This window comes from Python bivittatus, unplaced genomic scaffold (assembly GCF_059951505.1).
Source record: "Python bivittatus isolate LINGU-HERP-01145 unplaced genomic scaffold, Pbiv_v1 ctg000080_np1212, whole genome shotgun sequence".
NCBI classification, from domain to species: Eukaryota; Metazoa; Chordata; class Lepidosauria; order Squamata; family Pythonidae; genus Python; species Python bivittatus.
Window position 1 is genome coordinate 31,604,433 of NW_028277035.1, and position 16,908 is coordinate 31,621,340.

General features: G+C 34.3%; 1 protein-coding gene across 1 annotated transcript in view; it reads left to right on the forward strand.

Annotated features, from left to right (window-relative positions):
• Positions 1–16,908, forward strand: part of PCBD2 (pterin-4 alpha-carbinolamine dehydratase 2) — a 38,263-nt gene that overhangs the window by 4,168 nt on the left and 17,187 nt on the right. Inside the window, exon 2 of the mRNA XM_025168534.2 lies at positions 1,947–2,078. Coding sequence (XP_025024302.1) covers positions 1,947–2,078 — 132 coding nt within the window. The remainder of the gene's footprint in view (positions 1–1,946; positions 2,079–16,908) is intronic.

A 16,908-nucleotide genomic window follows, 5' to 3' on the forward strand; every position in this document is an offset into this window, starting at 1 on the left:
AGTGTGTGAAAACCTTGTGAAGACTTACAGAAAACGTTTGACCTCTGTCATTGCCAACAAAGGATATATAACAAAGTATTGAGATGAACTTTTGATATTGACCAAATACTTATTTTCCACCATGATTTGCAAATCAATTCTTTAAAAATCAGACAATGTGATTTTCTGGATTTTTCCCCCCATTTTGTCTCTCATAGTTGAGGTATACCTATGATGAAAATTACAGGCCTCTCTCATCTTTTTAAGTGGGAGAACTTGCACAATTGGTGGCTGACTAAATACTTTTTTGCCCCACTGTATCTGAGCAGAGTATACTGTCTGAGTATGTCTGTCTGAACAGAGTATACTGCGTTACATGTAAGCTTGTTTTCTCATTCCAAAAATATTTATTTATTTTATTAAATTTATATGCCGCCCATCTTCCCCAAATAACTTTCACTTTTGTCCCTTCTTGTCCAGCACTGGGATCATAGTAAAATAACCTGAACCAAGAAATCACCTCTCCAAGACAATGTTTTCTTTTTACAAACCTGTTCTTCCTTTCTAGTAATTTAATTTCTTTGTTCTCTCACCAGGATTGTCTCTCTTAGTATTTCAGGTGCTTAAGGGGACTTTTGGGGGGGGGGTCTCCTTCTTTAAGGTGTTCCCCTCAAAAAATTTAATTTTGCAAATATCAGTTTTCTCTCTGAATATGCCTTTTAAGATAATATCCCCATTCATATAAAGATATTGTGTTAGGCTCTGTGTGGATTTATGACTTTATATTGTTAATTGCTTGAATTTCAGTATTACAAAGATATGAGAATAATGGGCATAAAACAATCCAGCTACAGCTAATTTTCATTCAGCATTTCTCAATTAAATCAATGTTTAAGCATACTTTTGCCAAGTAATATTACACTAATAATTTTGCTTCTTGGACATTTCATTGAGCACCGTGAAATAGCTGAGAATTCTGTCAATGGAGCAAAACCTTTACTCATTTTTAAGTAAGGTAAAGAGATGTAACAAACATACTATAAGTAGTATTTGGGGCCTGTGCAAAAATAATGCTTCAATCCTTCTTGTTTGTTTTTGAATTCTTTTCCCTTTGCTGGTCCAGAAAATGTAGCTTTGAAAATAAGATTTGGATATATGGGTGAGAGAAGCTCCTGTTTAATATTAAACATAATTAGATTAACATCACCCTAAATTTAACAGTGTTTAATATTATGAGGAGGAGCCAATTCCTTTAACTATGTTTAAAAGTTCTGAGAGATTAAACCTTATGAAATAATAGTATGTTTAGCATCCTTATTATGATAAAGTAGCTTTTGTCTGTCAAAACATAGGTAATAATATATGTTTAATGTGGCCCAGAAATTTCATTGTCGATCCACCTAACTCATTAAAAGATCTTGAAGTTAATCTCCAGTATTAAGCATATAAAAAATAAAACTATATTTGAATGATTTAAAAGTCACTGTTAGTAAAACTGAAGACATTTTTATTTGTAACTGGGTGCCCAGATTTCAGTGGGAGAGAATTAAGAGCATGCTTCTCTTCTGTTGGAAGTGATACAAAAGTATTTTCAATTCCAGTGGATTATGCATGCTGTTTATACAACAGCATCTGCTCCCACCTCCTCAGTTTTAGGGCAATGCAAATTTACCATGTATCATGTTTACTCAAAAGCAAATATCACTTTATTCAGTGATGTTTGTTTCCTCATGAACAGTATTGCTGCCTAAGATGTGTTAGTTCAGATGGTACTTACCTCATATTCTAAATACCTGTATAATGAATCCATATAAGACTTTTGGGGAGGGGGCACAATCATTCTGTACAATTCTGTTTGTGAAGACACAACCAGTATAATGGCAAATATCTTTTTAGTGCTAATAAGGATCTGTATGATTAACTTTGATTTATGATACATTTTCTTTCTCTTTCTTCTGCCATATTAGTCTTCACAGTCTAGCTGGTTGACCACCGAAGAAAGGAACCAAGCTTTGTATGATCTTAAAGCTGCTGGCTGGTCTGAACTCACTGAAAGAGATGCTATATTCAGAGAATTCATATTCAAAACTTTTAATCAGGTAAATACCTTTAATATTATTCTTGATTTAAAGGAAATACATATTTCTTGATTCCCCCTTGTACTTAAAAAACCTCATGTGCTACCAGAACCTGTTCTTTAGAGTTTAGCAACTTTATTATTATGCATTTTTTTAAAAAAAATTATGTGAAAAGTGATACACTTTTTAAAAGGATGGTAGAACTTTGTACTGAATGAGACCCAACTTATGTATTTGACTGGAATTTCACAGTCTAATTGTTGTAATTGTTCTGTTTCAAACTTACTGCAAGAATTTAAAATGGTAGTATTGCGCTATGGTCAATATATTCAGCCCAAACCAGAATTTTTAGGTGATCCAGTTGGCAAGTTAGATGGTTCCCACATTCATTGATTAATATATACATTGAATGGAAGGTCATTATATATGTAAGATCAATCAGTTCAATTAGAATACTTGTCTTTGTTGTTAAACAATCTTTGTATTTTGAGGATGGATGATTTTTTTTTTTTTTTTACAATTTCTGCTCTTGAAAACATTTTCTAGTGCTCTAATACTTTTAATTTGTAGAAATTTACAGAAGTGACTATGTGAGTATGAATATATATATCCTATTAGAAACATGCTTAAGACGCTAATATGTAAAAGTGCCGTAATATTTCACAGTCAGTTTAAAGAATAAAAGTAGGATTTTATTCATAGCTTTGTTTCTCAAGTCATTAAATCCCCTGTTTATAGAACATAGTGTAACTATTTAACTAAAGTTAGCCAAGAAGTATAATTTCCTCAGTGGTCTATAACTTGCCCTTTACAGAGGGCATAAAATCAGGTGTTAAAAAAGGCTGAAAAGTTAAGATGACAAAAAGTGTTTCTGAGGTACAAATGATACTGAGTCGATTGATCTGTTCCTCAAAAGTTTATTGATCTCACTGATAAATCCAATTATGTATGATTGTAGAAAATTCTGTGGGTTTTATTCAGCCAGGTTTTGGACACTCTTTGTATCAACAGATATAAATCTACTGGATTACAAAATTTTGGAAGCCCATGGTTATAAATGTTTTATTCAACTAATTACTTCTAATAGTAAGTAGAACAGGCTGATTCTTTGGTAATCAGGATAAAAATGGCTTAGAGGTAGTTTATTTGGTTAAAATAATGCTAATGAGGAATCTTTAAACCGACAGGTTTGTGGATTACAATACATCTTAATGTATTATAAAAGTGAGTTGTAGAGGCTTATGCTAAATCAAAGACTCTGTATTGATATTTTTATTTAGCAAGCTAGAATAGAGACTGTTTTAATTTGGTGTATCTGCAGATATCATATTCCACTTACCTAATGTTCTCTTTGATGTTTTGTCTAAATGTTCATTTAGTTCAGACATGACCCGTGTCTCTTAATGCTTGGTCCACTTGACCATATCTTTGTACCTTTAGAAGAAAATATCTTTGAGTAGGTCTGTTGCAGGTTCATAGAATTTGATGGTAAATTCTAAGTATAAAAATATTAATTTCCATAGTTATTTCAAGTATATTTTTTAGTTGTAATCCTTAAAACAGCCTATCAAGTCAGTTTTGTTCTCTCTCTTATTATTATATATTACACATGGATGGAATTTGAAGCTTAGAGTGCCTGGTTTCTCATATCAGGCAAGGATAATATTAACAATGGCTTGCTGAACAACCATAGTGATTTGGTTTATACATAGCATTGCCCTATATCATGTTTTTATAGACCACAGTGCCAAAGCCAAACCAAAGAAAATTGCATTAACTTGACATGTGGACATAGCCAGAAATAATTTGCCTAAAGCTATCTAGTGAGCTTATGACACAGGCCATATAAGCATCTGTTCCTAACCAGGATGATGCCAAAATGACAAAACATGTGTTTTGAGCTCCCCCATTTGTACTTGAGCTGCAGCGTCACATGCAAGTGCAGAAAGGATAGAGTGTGCACTGCAAGATCTTAACTCATTCTGTCACCTTCTCAGCTCTGCCCCTACTATAGATGCCTTTGAGAAGCAAAGTTCAAACTAGGGACTTCCGGGTTCATTTGTTCAGTACGTTAGCACAGTGTGAAGAGTTCTGTAGTTATTGACAGCACAGATGAAAATATATCACTAAAGAAAAGCTAGTTCTATTTTGTGGAATTCATTGCCATCAGATAATTAATTTAAATAGTTTTAAAAGAGGTGTGGACTAATTCATGGAGGATTAGGCTGTCAGTGACTACTAGTTCTAATATCTGTTTACTACCTCTGGAATCAGTGGAGCATGTCTTAAATATCGCCTGCCAGGACAGTAGGAAAAAAGGACTATCGTTCTCTCATCAATTTTTTAAAAACTTTTGGAAAGCATCTGATTGGACTTTGTATTACAAAGATTGTTGGACTAGAAGAGTTTGGCCTGATCCCTGGTAGGAAAGGTGACTGATAGAAAGCTGAAAATATAGTTTTGTGTTGTTTTGTTTCTTAGATGGTAAAAATGGAAGCAAATTGTTATTATGAGTAGCACTTTTAAAAGCTTTTTCCTTCAGAAAGAAAAAGAGAGAAATAATCATTTAGGGGAAAATAAATGTATCACTTTCCTTAGTTGATTTGATGTAGTTCTGTATTGGCAATTATATAATATGAATGTAAGCTGAGTGCACTGTCCCTTACAGATCTTTAAATCCATATTTTATAAAACTTTATAACTGTCAATTTTACAGTAAAATTCTGCAGTGCAGCATTTATTAATCCTATTCTGAGATAAAAAATTAAATAGGGAGTTGGAATGCTAGTCTATTATATATGCTATAAAATATAATTCTCTGGCACTGAGAGGCATCCATGGGCATAATAGTGGCATCATATGGGGGACCTCACATAGAAATCATAAAGGTTTTCCAAGTCTTTTTCTAGATTAGGAAAGATGTGTATTTCTAAATTTTTGAAGATCAGAATATTCTGCTATGCCTTTATATCACCTCTGTGTGTTTCTTTTGAAAATAACCTCATTACTTAACTGAATATCCCCTCAAAAAGAACTCTTTCAGAATAATACATTTGACTGGATGAAGACTTATTTTGGCTTTTGTAGGTAGCACTACAATATGTATAGTTGAAAGGTCAAATACATGGTATTCCTTGCTTTTGTAAGCTCTTAGGAAGTTTCCTCCTTTCTCCTGTATGATCAGCTGGGTTTCCTGTTTATTTTGGCCAAATGGCAATAAAAGAGAGAAGGATTTAGAAAGGAGCTCATGTTGAAGAATTACAGGACTGGCTGGAGTACTTGAAGGCTGTTTACAAAACTACTATGTTTATTAAATAAAGGCTTCAACTTAAATACTTGATTTAGCTTTTAGTACAACTTTTTAGGCTCTTATATCTAAAAGTGAGAAAGTAAACCCTACGTGAGTGTCAGGACTACATTTAATATCTAAAACTGGAACATCTTTTCAAGGTTGCTAGCTTGACTTTTAAAATGCATGATTATGTGTGCATGTGCGTGCATGCATGTATTCAAGGCAGTCTTGACTCCTGGCAACTGGCTGGACAAGTCTATTCAGTATTCTTGGCAATATTTTCAGAATGGTTTGCCACTGCCTTCTTCCTAGGGCTAGGAGAGAGTGACTGGCCCAAAGTTATCCAGCTGGCTTCATGCCTAAGGTAGGACTAGAACTCAGGGTCTTCTAGGTTCTAGTCTGATACCTTTAATTATTACACCGAACTGGCTCTTTTTCAATAAAAGAATAGATTTAGTGAAGGAAGAATGCATGTAGTTTCCTAGTAAAATAGTACAAAATAATATGTATGCAGAATTCTGCTTAAATGAATAGAGCTTTCTGGAAGGGCAGATTTTTTAAAATTGTTGTCTTCATCTGCAGTTATTTCAAAATCCTGAAATGGTAGTAAATGTTCTTTCACAGTTGTTCATGTAATGATATAAAACGTGCACTACATATAGTGTGGTAAATCATATTTTTTAAGTGTTGAAATTTCATAGCTATCAATTTCTTAGAACCAAAATAAATCTAAAATACACAAGTTTCTCTCTGTTATCTGTATTAGATAACCTAATAGATCATTCTATCTAGCATTCTATCATAGAAAATATCTAATTATCTATTAGATCATTTGCTCCTATGTGGTAATCTCCTGATTTTATAAACAGGAGTCTTTATATATATATAGAGAGAGAGAGGGAGAGAGAGCACTAACATCAATTTAAAAGGAATGTAGTTTCCTTGAAAATATTTGCATTCATCTTTTTTGGGAAAGCAAATTCCTATTTCACATAGACGTGGAGAAGTATTTGTCAGAATGATGCTGTCTAATATTGCAGTTCAGCAATCAGACTTACAAACTACGATAACATACAGTAAATAACCTAAGAAAATTACAGATGTCCTCTGAATAAAAGTGACAAGAATTTCCTAATGGGATACCATTCATAGCAACATCACCCTCCTCTCAATTACCAGGAGAAACATCACTGCATATCACCACACCCACTGTTTAAGTGATAATATAACACAACTTTCCTGAATACCATTCTCGCCCCAGGGAACAAGCTGTTCCAAAGAAGAGGAGCCGGAGTAGAGAATACTTATTTCCAGACGCCCAGTTGGTGGAGGTCCCAGCGTGTCCTCTCTGCTATGTTGTATTAGGTGGGCAGTTTCTACTTGGAGTAGGCAGTCTCAAATATACCCATGTCCCAAGCCATAAAGGTCTTTATAGGTAATAACCAGAACTTTGCATTTCACCAAGAAGCAAACTGGCAACCAGTGCAACTTCTGCAGCAGGGGTGTTATATGATGCTAATGGCTGTCACATGTTAGCAGATGGGCTGCTGCATTTTGTAGAAGTTGTAACTTCCAAGTATCTTCAGGGACAGCCCTGGGTGGAGTAAGTTACAGTAGTCCAGCCATGAGGTGACAAGTACATGAGTGACCATTGCTAGTGACTCCTGTTCCAGGAAACACTGCAACTAGGAGGCCAGCCAAAACTAGCAAAGTCTTTCTTGGCCACAGTTTCTATCTGCTTTTCCAGCAGGAGTTGTAAATCCAGAAACACCTCCAGATGGCAAGCAGGAGGAGTGCTGTCACATCTAGAACCAAATATAGAATGATCTTGGACTCAGATGGCTTTTGAATCAGCAGCCATTCTGTCTTGCTGGGCTGAAGCCTGAGCTAATTTCTTCCTATGCAGACTATAACAACTTCCAGGCATTGAGGTGAGGCTTTTACTTCATCTCCTACTTGGCCTGGGGTGGAGATAAACAACTGCATATCATCAATATATGGATGATGCCTCACCATGTGCTGACAGATGACCTCTCCCAGCAGCTTCATGTAAGTGCTGAACATTATGAGGGAGAAGTCTGAGCCCTATAGTACCCCATACTGAAATGTTCAAGGGCTCAATTTTTCTTCCCCCATTACCACTGTTTGGAAGTCTCTGCTTTGGAAGGACTGGAACAGTGGCAAAACAGTGCCTTCTAATCCCAGCCTTGCAGGTGGCCCAGGGTACCATAATCAGAAGCTATGGAGAGTTTCAGCAGGAGCAAAAGGATTCCATTCTCCCCATCCAAGTTGTACTATGGGTCATTCACGTAAGCAACCAGTGTGACTTCTATCCCATGCCTGGGTTGGAATCCTGACTGGAAAAGGAGAATGTGTAGATTCTTTCCTAACAAGTGATAGTTGTTAAGAGAAATTGATTTGGGAAAACCAGTTTGGAATCTACAGAAAGATTCCGAAGTCTGAGATAAGCCAGGCAGGGATTGTTCCTGTGTGATATCACTCCACCAAACAATATAAAAAAGAAGAAAGCTGCAAATTAAGACTTATAATGTACAACTTTAATGTGACCCAAATACATCAATTTATATTCTTCCTGAAGGGAAAAAAATGGTGACTTATCCCATTATGTTATGATACAAGCTTTATTTTATTTTGAGAAAACTGGAGTTCTATACCCTGTAGAAGGCTTGCTTCAGGTCTGATTGTGGTTCAGTGCAATGGGTGACTTATGTTGTGAAGGATTATCTGAAATCTAAAAGGTTTTTCAGTTGAACTTCTTGGGGCAGGGTTTGATGTTTAGGAAAGCTCCTTGTATATTTAGAGCATAACTCAATTTCTCCTTTGAGTTGTGCTTGGCTCTTGGAAGTAAATCTTTTTTTCTAAAGTTTCATAGATTAAACTGAAAATGTATGGTGTGGGCTGTTCTCTAATTCATACCACCAAATGTTAGCACTGTAATGGACTGTAGCTGACTTTCCATGTGCAGATTGAGGCTTTTTAGGCCCTTTTATTCCCCTCCCTTGGAACTTTTCCCGCCAGGCCAACTTTTGAGGTTACAGAACTGTTTGCAGTGGCATTCAGTATGGTGTGAATGATTACTTTTACAAGTTGGTAATCCTTCACTTTCTGATGCTTGGATCACTTTCTGCCTTGGCCTGTGAATTTTGTAGAGCCACAATTATTGCAATTATGCAGATTCTGTACAGTTAGATTTTTTTTGAGCATTAGAATGTACATAGAAGAATTGGCTTCTCTTCTGTAGAACGTTACATTTCAGAAACAACTATTTCTACTTATAAATGGAGGGTTAGTGATGAATAGAGGTACTGATCTGTATTTATAATCTTCATATTATTTTTTGGCGTGAATCCTTTTTTATATATTTCATGGCTGTGAAAGGCACGTTCACAACTTCATTGGAACTGGACTTTTTCCCATAGGTTTTTAACTGACTGATTCCTCAGTGGAATCAGCTTTTTCATAGGTATAAGCTAGCTTGCTGTATAATACTACTAAACTTTTGAGAATTTAATATGTTTTGATATATTATTTTTTCATATTTTTAGCGGTTTACTTTGTATTTTCTGTTCATCAAATATAAGAACATTTATCACAGTCAAAGTATTCTATAAGCTGTCTTGCATATTTCATCTTTTGTCTCTTTGGTTGAAAAATGTTTATACTTTTTAATGTATTGAAAACATTAAAATATCTTTTAGCCTACAATCTGCAACCTTAAAATGAATTCTATGTCAGATATTCAATTATAAATGACATCCATTGCTTTTTAATATGTCATAGTGGCCTTATGTTTCCCTTCTCCATTGTCTGATAGTGAGGTCATTTTTAGACCTCTGAGAAATTTTATTCCCAGCCAGATGCGCCTTATATATTAAAAGTAGCACCTGTGGCTAATATCACAGCAGCTTACCATAAATTTACATCGTAACCAGGATTAAACCTGTCAAGGCTATTAGAAATATCTAGATTTAATTTGAATTCCAGTATTGAAGGGGTTTTTCCAACATTTTGTTTTCAGAATTATGTTTTAAAAGTTTTTAAAAATCAGTCTGCTGTTAATTTTTTATTGCCCTCCCAGTGCTCATTAAGTTGATTTGTTAAATGGAGGACAGAATAATGCTGTTTGGCTACATAAAGTTTTCAGATACTGTAGATTTATCTTGCATGTGAATCTTCTTTGAGATATACTTACGATTGGCCTCAGGTATAGGTTGTATTTGTTCTATTTCATTTCTAAAGAAGAGCACTGTTAATATTGTCAGTTAGTTATATTCAAAGGCAAGTTAATGTTCTTTTTATTTTAGATTCATTGTCTTAAAATTTTGCTGTTGAGTATTTGTCTCTCTTATACACTGTTGCATTTGATTACATTTCAGAGGAGCTTTATATCCACTAAGGTTGGTTTGTGTTTGTCATGTTCTTTTCTAAACAGCCTAATTTCTATTCTTCACATGTCCTTTGCCACATGTTGTGATCTGATTACCTGCAAAGTTTATAACAGTATTCATTTGGTTCGTTGATAAACATTGCCCTCATAAAATGATGTTCTATAAATCAGAATTATTTACAGTGTTTGAAAATGGAGAAACATGTCTGCTTTTGAGGCTGCACTCTTAGCCATGGAAACACACCAGGTGCTTTGGGGCCAGGCTAGTCTAACCCACAAGGCTAGTTGTTGTATGGAAAATTTGAAGGAGGGAGTGCTGTATACACCACCTTGCGCTCCTGGAAGAAAGGTGGGATAGGATATATATCCAGCAAGTAAGTAAATGAATGAACAAATATTTCTGTGTCTTTTGAGGGCTTTTTAGTATGAAAAGTAGAATTCACAGGTGTAACTACATCACAGATTTGCACAATAGTAGATTGGTAACAAAAATCCAAAGATCTATATAATTTTGATGTAACCCTGGATCCTGTTTTGGTTTATAATTTCTCATTGACTGAGTAAAGAAACAGTGTTGATCACAGGACAAAATTTTACCTTTGAGATGATATTTTGTATCTACTAAAATTTTTGATATGCTATAGTGATGTAATACCAAAATAAGAAATGATATTACCAAGAGAGGTAGAATTTCTTGTACCAAATTGTATGGTACAGAGGTGACACTGGAAATCCTTACAGTATATGGAATGACATGTGGAACATGAAGTTTGAAATTTAATAAATGAGATTTGGAATTTTTGTGAACAGTACAATATACTGGTTAGGGTGGGGGAAAATGAGATTCGTAACTTTCAGTTTGTATGCACATGTTAAAACGATCTGTTTTTATAAGATGTAGCTCTGAATTTTTTTAAGTTAGCATTACAAGTTGATTTATTTGTTACAGTTGAAAAATGAATAAATAATATATCTATTTCTTCCTTAACTGAATGGAGCTCAAAGTGATACTTAATCACATAACCCTGTGTATTGATTAACTTTCGATACAGTATCTTACACAGGGTACCTTGAGAATTTTGTACCCAAACAGTGATTTGAATCTGATATTTTTATGTGTAGGCCTTATTCAGTTGAAATGGTCCTAAGCCATTACACAGTTAGTTTTTGCTTAGTGTGACACATGAACTGATCCATAGTGGTTTATAAACCTGGCTTCTTTCTTGGGATGGTTCTTGCTTCTCATTGAACAAAAACAAATAAACCACATTAAAAGGTAATGTTATATGTTAACAAGGCCTCTGCACCTGGTTAACCAACAGTAGGTTATAGGATAGAGTTACATATTAAACAAACCACTAATGGTTTCCATCAATTGAATGAATGTACATTTATGGATGCATACACTTCTAGAATTTACAGTCAATGTTTGCAATTTAAAATTTACAATTCCATGCTTGCTTTGTGCTGATACAAACAAATCTGCTGAAAAGACGTTACAGATTATTAATTATTTTGTAAAGAATTTAAATGTGTATTAAAATATTTAGCAATTCAAAGAGTTATTTTTTAAAGTAGCATCCATTAAAACATTGTTTCTTTTGGAAAATCAGTAAGGAGAAATGATTGGAATAGAGCTGGAAAAACAGAAGATCAAATCCTAATTCTTCCATAAAGATCTTTGGCAGCCTAAAATATTCACAAGCTTGGTGTAAATATAAAACGATGGTTTTTGGAGGAAAAACTGAATACCAATGTAAGAAATTGGAATAAATGACCTGAAAACCTCTACTCCATATGCCATATTGCTCTTTGACGTTTGGGGGAATTTCAAACCTGGCTTTTTGTCTATTGTTTAAATGAGGAAAAAGTCCTTCTAGCTATCTGTTGAAATAGTTTTTCATTCTCAGTTTATTTGAAAGGACTAAGAATGGTGTATTTTTGAATGATAGATTTGATGTTCTGGATTTAACAGAGGAATTCAACAGTTATTTATTTTAAAATCCACCTTTCAGCTTCAGTATTTTGCAAATATCTCAATAGTTGCTTACTTACCATTCCTCATTACATTCAGAAGAAGAGGCACATATGGCTGGGTCAGTTGCAGAAGGAAGGCAACTATTTATTCTTAATTTGAGCTGCTGAATACTTGTAAGATGACTTGATTAACTAAAATTTGGAGTTCTGCCATGTCTGAAAAACCCATCAATGTTTGTTCCATCTGTAATGTGTATTATTTTCAGCTGCTTTGCTTCCACTGTGTAAGACTGAATAATATTTGCATTGCCTCTGTTTTCCAACAGTATCTCAACTGGACATTTAAACAAAGTTAAATATTTTGTCTTTTAGATTTAACAAGTACTTTGGAATAAATATCTAATAACTTGGATGCAACTTTTAATGCAAATGCTGGGTCTAATTTTCTTTAACCCCTTCCACTTACTTTGAAATGGTTGTTGTGAACAAGTTAATAAAGCTCTATATAGATAGTTTTTTCTTTCTTCCTAAAAACATTATTTAAAAAATCTTCTTTGTAATTAAATTGATTCTGGCTAGTAAAAAGATATTGGGAGGGAGAGAAAGAGGGAAAAAAAACCCCTACAATTATACCTATTTTAAAAATTAACCATTACTTGCCAAAAGAACATCAAACCCACTTAGCGGACATCCGTTAATCCAGTGGTTAGCTGTTTCAGGCTTTAATGCACACTGTTTTACACGTTAACGGTTTTGAAGTTCCAGGCCAAGGCTGACCTTTCACATCTGCTCCTTTCACAGTAGGAATCTCCACTTACAGCTTCCTGTCAGAGCAGATTACAATGACAAAGTGCAGAACTTGTGCTGGCTGCAATTTTGTTTTTGATCAAAATTATTTCTTTCACAAACAATCACGTTTGCTAAAATGTTACATCTGCTCAGCAAAACCGCTGGCAGCGCCACAGTTTATCAGTTGAGATCAAGTACAGTTTTTCATTCTGTGTTTTCAGAAAGCTGTAAATCAGCCTTAGATATGTTTGCTGGAGCTCACAATTTTTGTTGTTTCCTGCCGCTTTGTGTTTTGGTGTATTTGTTTTGGCAAGACCAAGAAAGACAACTTGCTGCTATGTCAAGTAACATAAACATGTCTAAAATTGGGGGTGATGGTGGTGAGGTGAATTATATATTTCTTTTCCTCTAGAAACTGAGGACCAATTCAAAGTTGTATTATAACGTTATAATTATACTATTATAATTACAATATAACATCTAGATCAGTTAGAAATGGATTAGTGTTGAACAATTAGAAGTGGATTAGAGTTGCTTGCTTCACAAAATAACAATGTTTCTTTAACTGGTGGTATCCTTTAATTTAATTTAACTTGTATCCTTTAGTTTTTATATGGCTTGCTAAAGAATCATCTTATTTGTTTTAGTCTATAAATGTGACTATATTCAATTAAACATGTTTTAGAATCTCAATTTAAGGGGTCTCTCTTAGATTCCTGAACACTGTAGTCTTTTATTTTCATTTTCATCAACATATATTAGAAAGGAGAAACAGTGTATCATGGCAAAATATTTGCTGTTTAGCCAGTTTGTTAAAAGTCCCAAATATGACAGTTTTTGTTTATCTGTTGCATCACTCAGGATTGAAGACAGATTTTTAACATGGTTAACACTGCAATCTTCTTCTATACTCAGAAGTAAGTCCCACTAAATTCAGCAAGGTTGATTTTCTAATGAGTGGTGATATAATCATAGCTTAAATACTTTAATTGAGTAATCATACTCATAACATGTGGAACACAGAATGAATTAGTTACATTTAAGTCCAAAGAAGATCAGTATAAAAAATAGTCATAACTTGCTTAAGACCAATTGATTTTAGGGGAAGCTGAATGCCTGTATCTTTGAATCCAATCAAAAATCTGCAAACCTAATGAAATGAAAACAATTTTCTTTGTTTAGACTCTTTTTCTCACCTCCCCTCTGCCAAATAAAGCTTGTCAGACTTTCCCCCTGTTTACCTTGTACTATTCAGGACACATCAAAATATTTGTAGAAATTTAGTTTAAATTTAGATAGGATGTTAAAAATCTGTACAAAGTAACATCCTAAAATAGATTTAAAGAGAGAGAGAGAGAGAGAGAGAGAGAGATTTCACTGAGTATTTTTATGGATGCTAAAGAAGGAAAACCACACATATAATGCTGGGTTAGTATAACTTTGCTTTTCCTGATTGCTTATTTTATTAGGATCTAAAGTCTCATTCATTCTGAAATATAACTCATATATTTCATGCTTTGATTAAATATGGGTTGCATCCAGACTTATAGATAAGTAGATCCATTGAAATTAATGGGATTTAAGTTAGTTATAATCAAGTCTAACCTAAGTATAATTGAAAATAGGTTCACACAACATAATGGTATGATTTGTTTTTCCAAGGTTTTTTGAACAAACAATTGTCTATGTTCATATACCATACTGAGCAACAAACTGATTTATATATTACAAACTACAGTGGCTAGGTTTACAAGATACAGTAAGTCAAAACCAAACAAACTATACTATGATTTAGTGTGTTGTTGTGATCCAGGCTTGAGTGTAGATTCAACCAGCTGCGTATAAGCTGTTCATTTGGAGAATGTTGGTGTGGAAAAGTCTATACTCCCAGATAGGCCCTAGTATCATTCTTCATTTCTGTCAACATCCAGTGGCCAGTGTGGCAAAATTATACCATTTCAGCAAGCTGTGGTACAGCAATTATAATTTCTCCCATTTTTCAGCAAGAGACCTAGACCAGCTATTCTATGTAGGCTTCAAAATGTTTGAAGGATCTGAGCCAAGGAATGGTTTGTATATGATGGGGACAGTACCATGCTGGGAAATATACTGCTGTCTTAGATAGGTTTCTTTTTTTTTTTTAATTACTTGAGCTGAATTCCAAATGCAAATAATATTTTACATACCTGCCCTAAGCACTGAATTAGGCCTGAGATCTGTGACAACTTGGTAGTTAAATAATATTTTTTATTCCAAATGAGTTAATTTAAAAGATATGTGACTTAACTGTTTTAACAAAGATGATGTCTCTCAGGAGATTTGTTTTAGAAAGCAATGGTAACATTAATTAAAATATGTTTGGAATAAAAATTTCCAAAATAGTCTTTGGCTGCCCCAGGGTTGTAACTATTGTAATATTTGTATTTTTAATCTTATTTAACATAATATTAGTTTGCTTTTATATGACTACAATCAGTTGTTGGGTTCAATCTGTAAAAATGTGTGCATTTATACAAATGGTTATGTTTATTATTGTCCTTTGAGTACAAATAGATAAAACAAAAGCATAAAAGAGAGAATGAGCCAGAATATATAACACTTGTAGAAACACCAATAATACTAGTATTGCCCATCTGCAAGTAAGATTTTGAAAGTTAGAAGTTCACAATCAGATTCCATATTTTCTTTTTACCACTCCCTAAAACGGGTTACAAGGTGGAATATTTTTAATCCTGAAACATGTAAAGTTAATTATACTCTGTATAGCTTTAAAGGATACCTCCAATGAATTCATCATACCCTGCTTTATAGAGTTGGCAGCCACACAGAATATGATCATTCTTGAAGACACATATTATCTATTACTAAGTAAAGGACCATGAAATTAGTTTGTCAGGTTTTGAAGAATAGGGGAGTAGTGAAGCAAGGCATGTTCCATTGTTTCTGTTTCCTTTCTGCCACAAAGGTGCAGTTGTGGCTCATACAGAATTTCCTGAATCTGTCCTCTAATATGCAAACATGCAAAATGCTGAACTGAGTGTGAAAAATCAGTGCAGTGCAGCAGACAATAGACAAGCAGCTGGATTAAAACATTGCTTTATTGCCAAGTATAGATATTATTTACAGAAAGCATTCAAATATCTCTGTAGATCGGAATCCCATTTTTTTTAATAGTTTCCTTGCCTTCTTCAGGCTGAGTGAGATTGAATTTGTTAAATATTTAAGAGTGTACTGATTAAAGGCACTGGACTAGAAGCTGGGACACTGAGTTCTGGATGACTTTGGGCCAGTCACTTTCAGTCCTAGGAAGAAGGTAACAGCAAATCACTTCTGAAAAGGTTGCCAAGAAAACTGCATGGATTTGTTCCTGTAGTAGTCAGGAGTGAAGATTGACTTGAAGGTACAAAATAAATAAAATTAAAATTCTTATTCTTAAAATATGAATTAAAACATTAAATAAAACATGTAACATTTTTTAATAATAATAAGAAATAAAATATATAAAATATAATGAGAAATAAAGTGAACCAATTATAAAACCAGCAGTAGAAGATCAAAATTACTAAGATGCTTGGGAAAATAAAATATCTTGCCCCCCCCGAAAAAGAATTAAAACAGTGTCAGGCATACCTCAATAGGGAGAACATTTCAAGTTAGTGAGCAACCACTGAATACACCTGGGCTTGGGTAGCCACCTGCTGGGCCTCAGTGTGAAATGGTATCTGGAGGAGGCCCTCTGACATTGTTTTTAGGGTACTAGTAGAAATATCCAGTACAAGGCATTCCTTCAGGTACTGTGTTCCAGTGCAATGAACATGTTTATAGGTTAAAACCAGCACACTGAACTGGGAGCAGAAGTTAACTGAGAACAGGAATTGATACAATGTGTTCATGTTACCCAGTTCTAGAGAATTATTGTGCAGCCTACTAAGATTTGTGAAACTTCTTCAAGAACTGGCCCACATAAAAAGCATTACCATAATCTAAAAAAGAGGTTACCAGGAGTTGGATTATCACGGGGGTGTAGCTGGTGCATCAGCCTAAACTGGTGAAATTTATTGGCATCTCAGAGGCTGTCTGTACCTCTAGATCAGAAGCACACCCAAGTTATGAATCAAGTTGTTTTGGGGGAGTGGGGTCCCATCTGGAGCAGGTTTATCTACTAACAGCATCTTGTCTGGATTGAACTTCAGTTCATTACAAAATCTGGAGAGCTTGATAGAATTTTCTTCCACCTCAGTTTGAAATTGTCAGCCTGGATTAACAGTTCAAATAATTGGAATGAAAACCAATTCTAACCAGTGGCCTCAAAGATAAAGCTAATCCAAGTCTCTATTGAGGTCACCCTGCTTTTAAAACATAATAGAATATTTTTGCACATACCT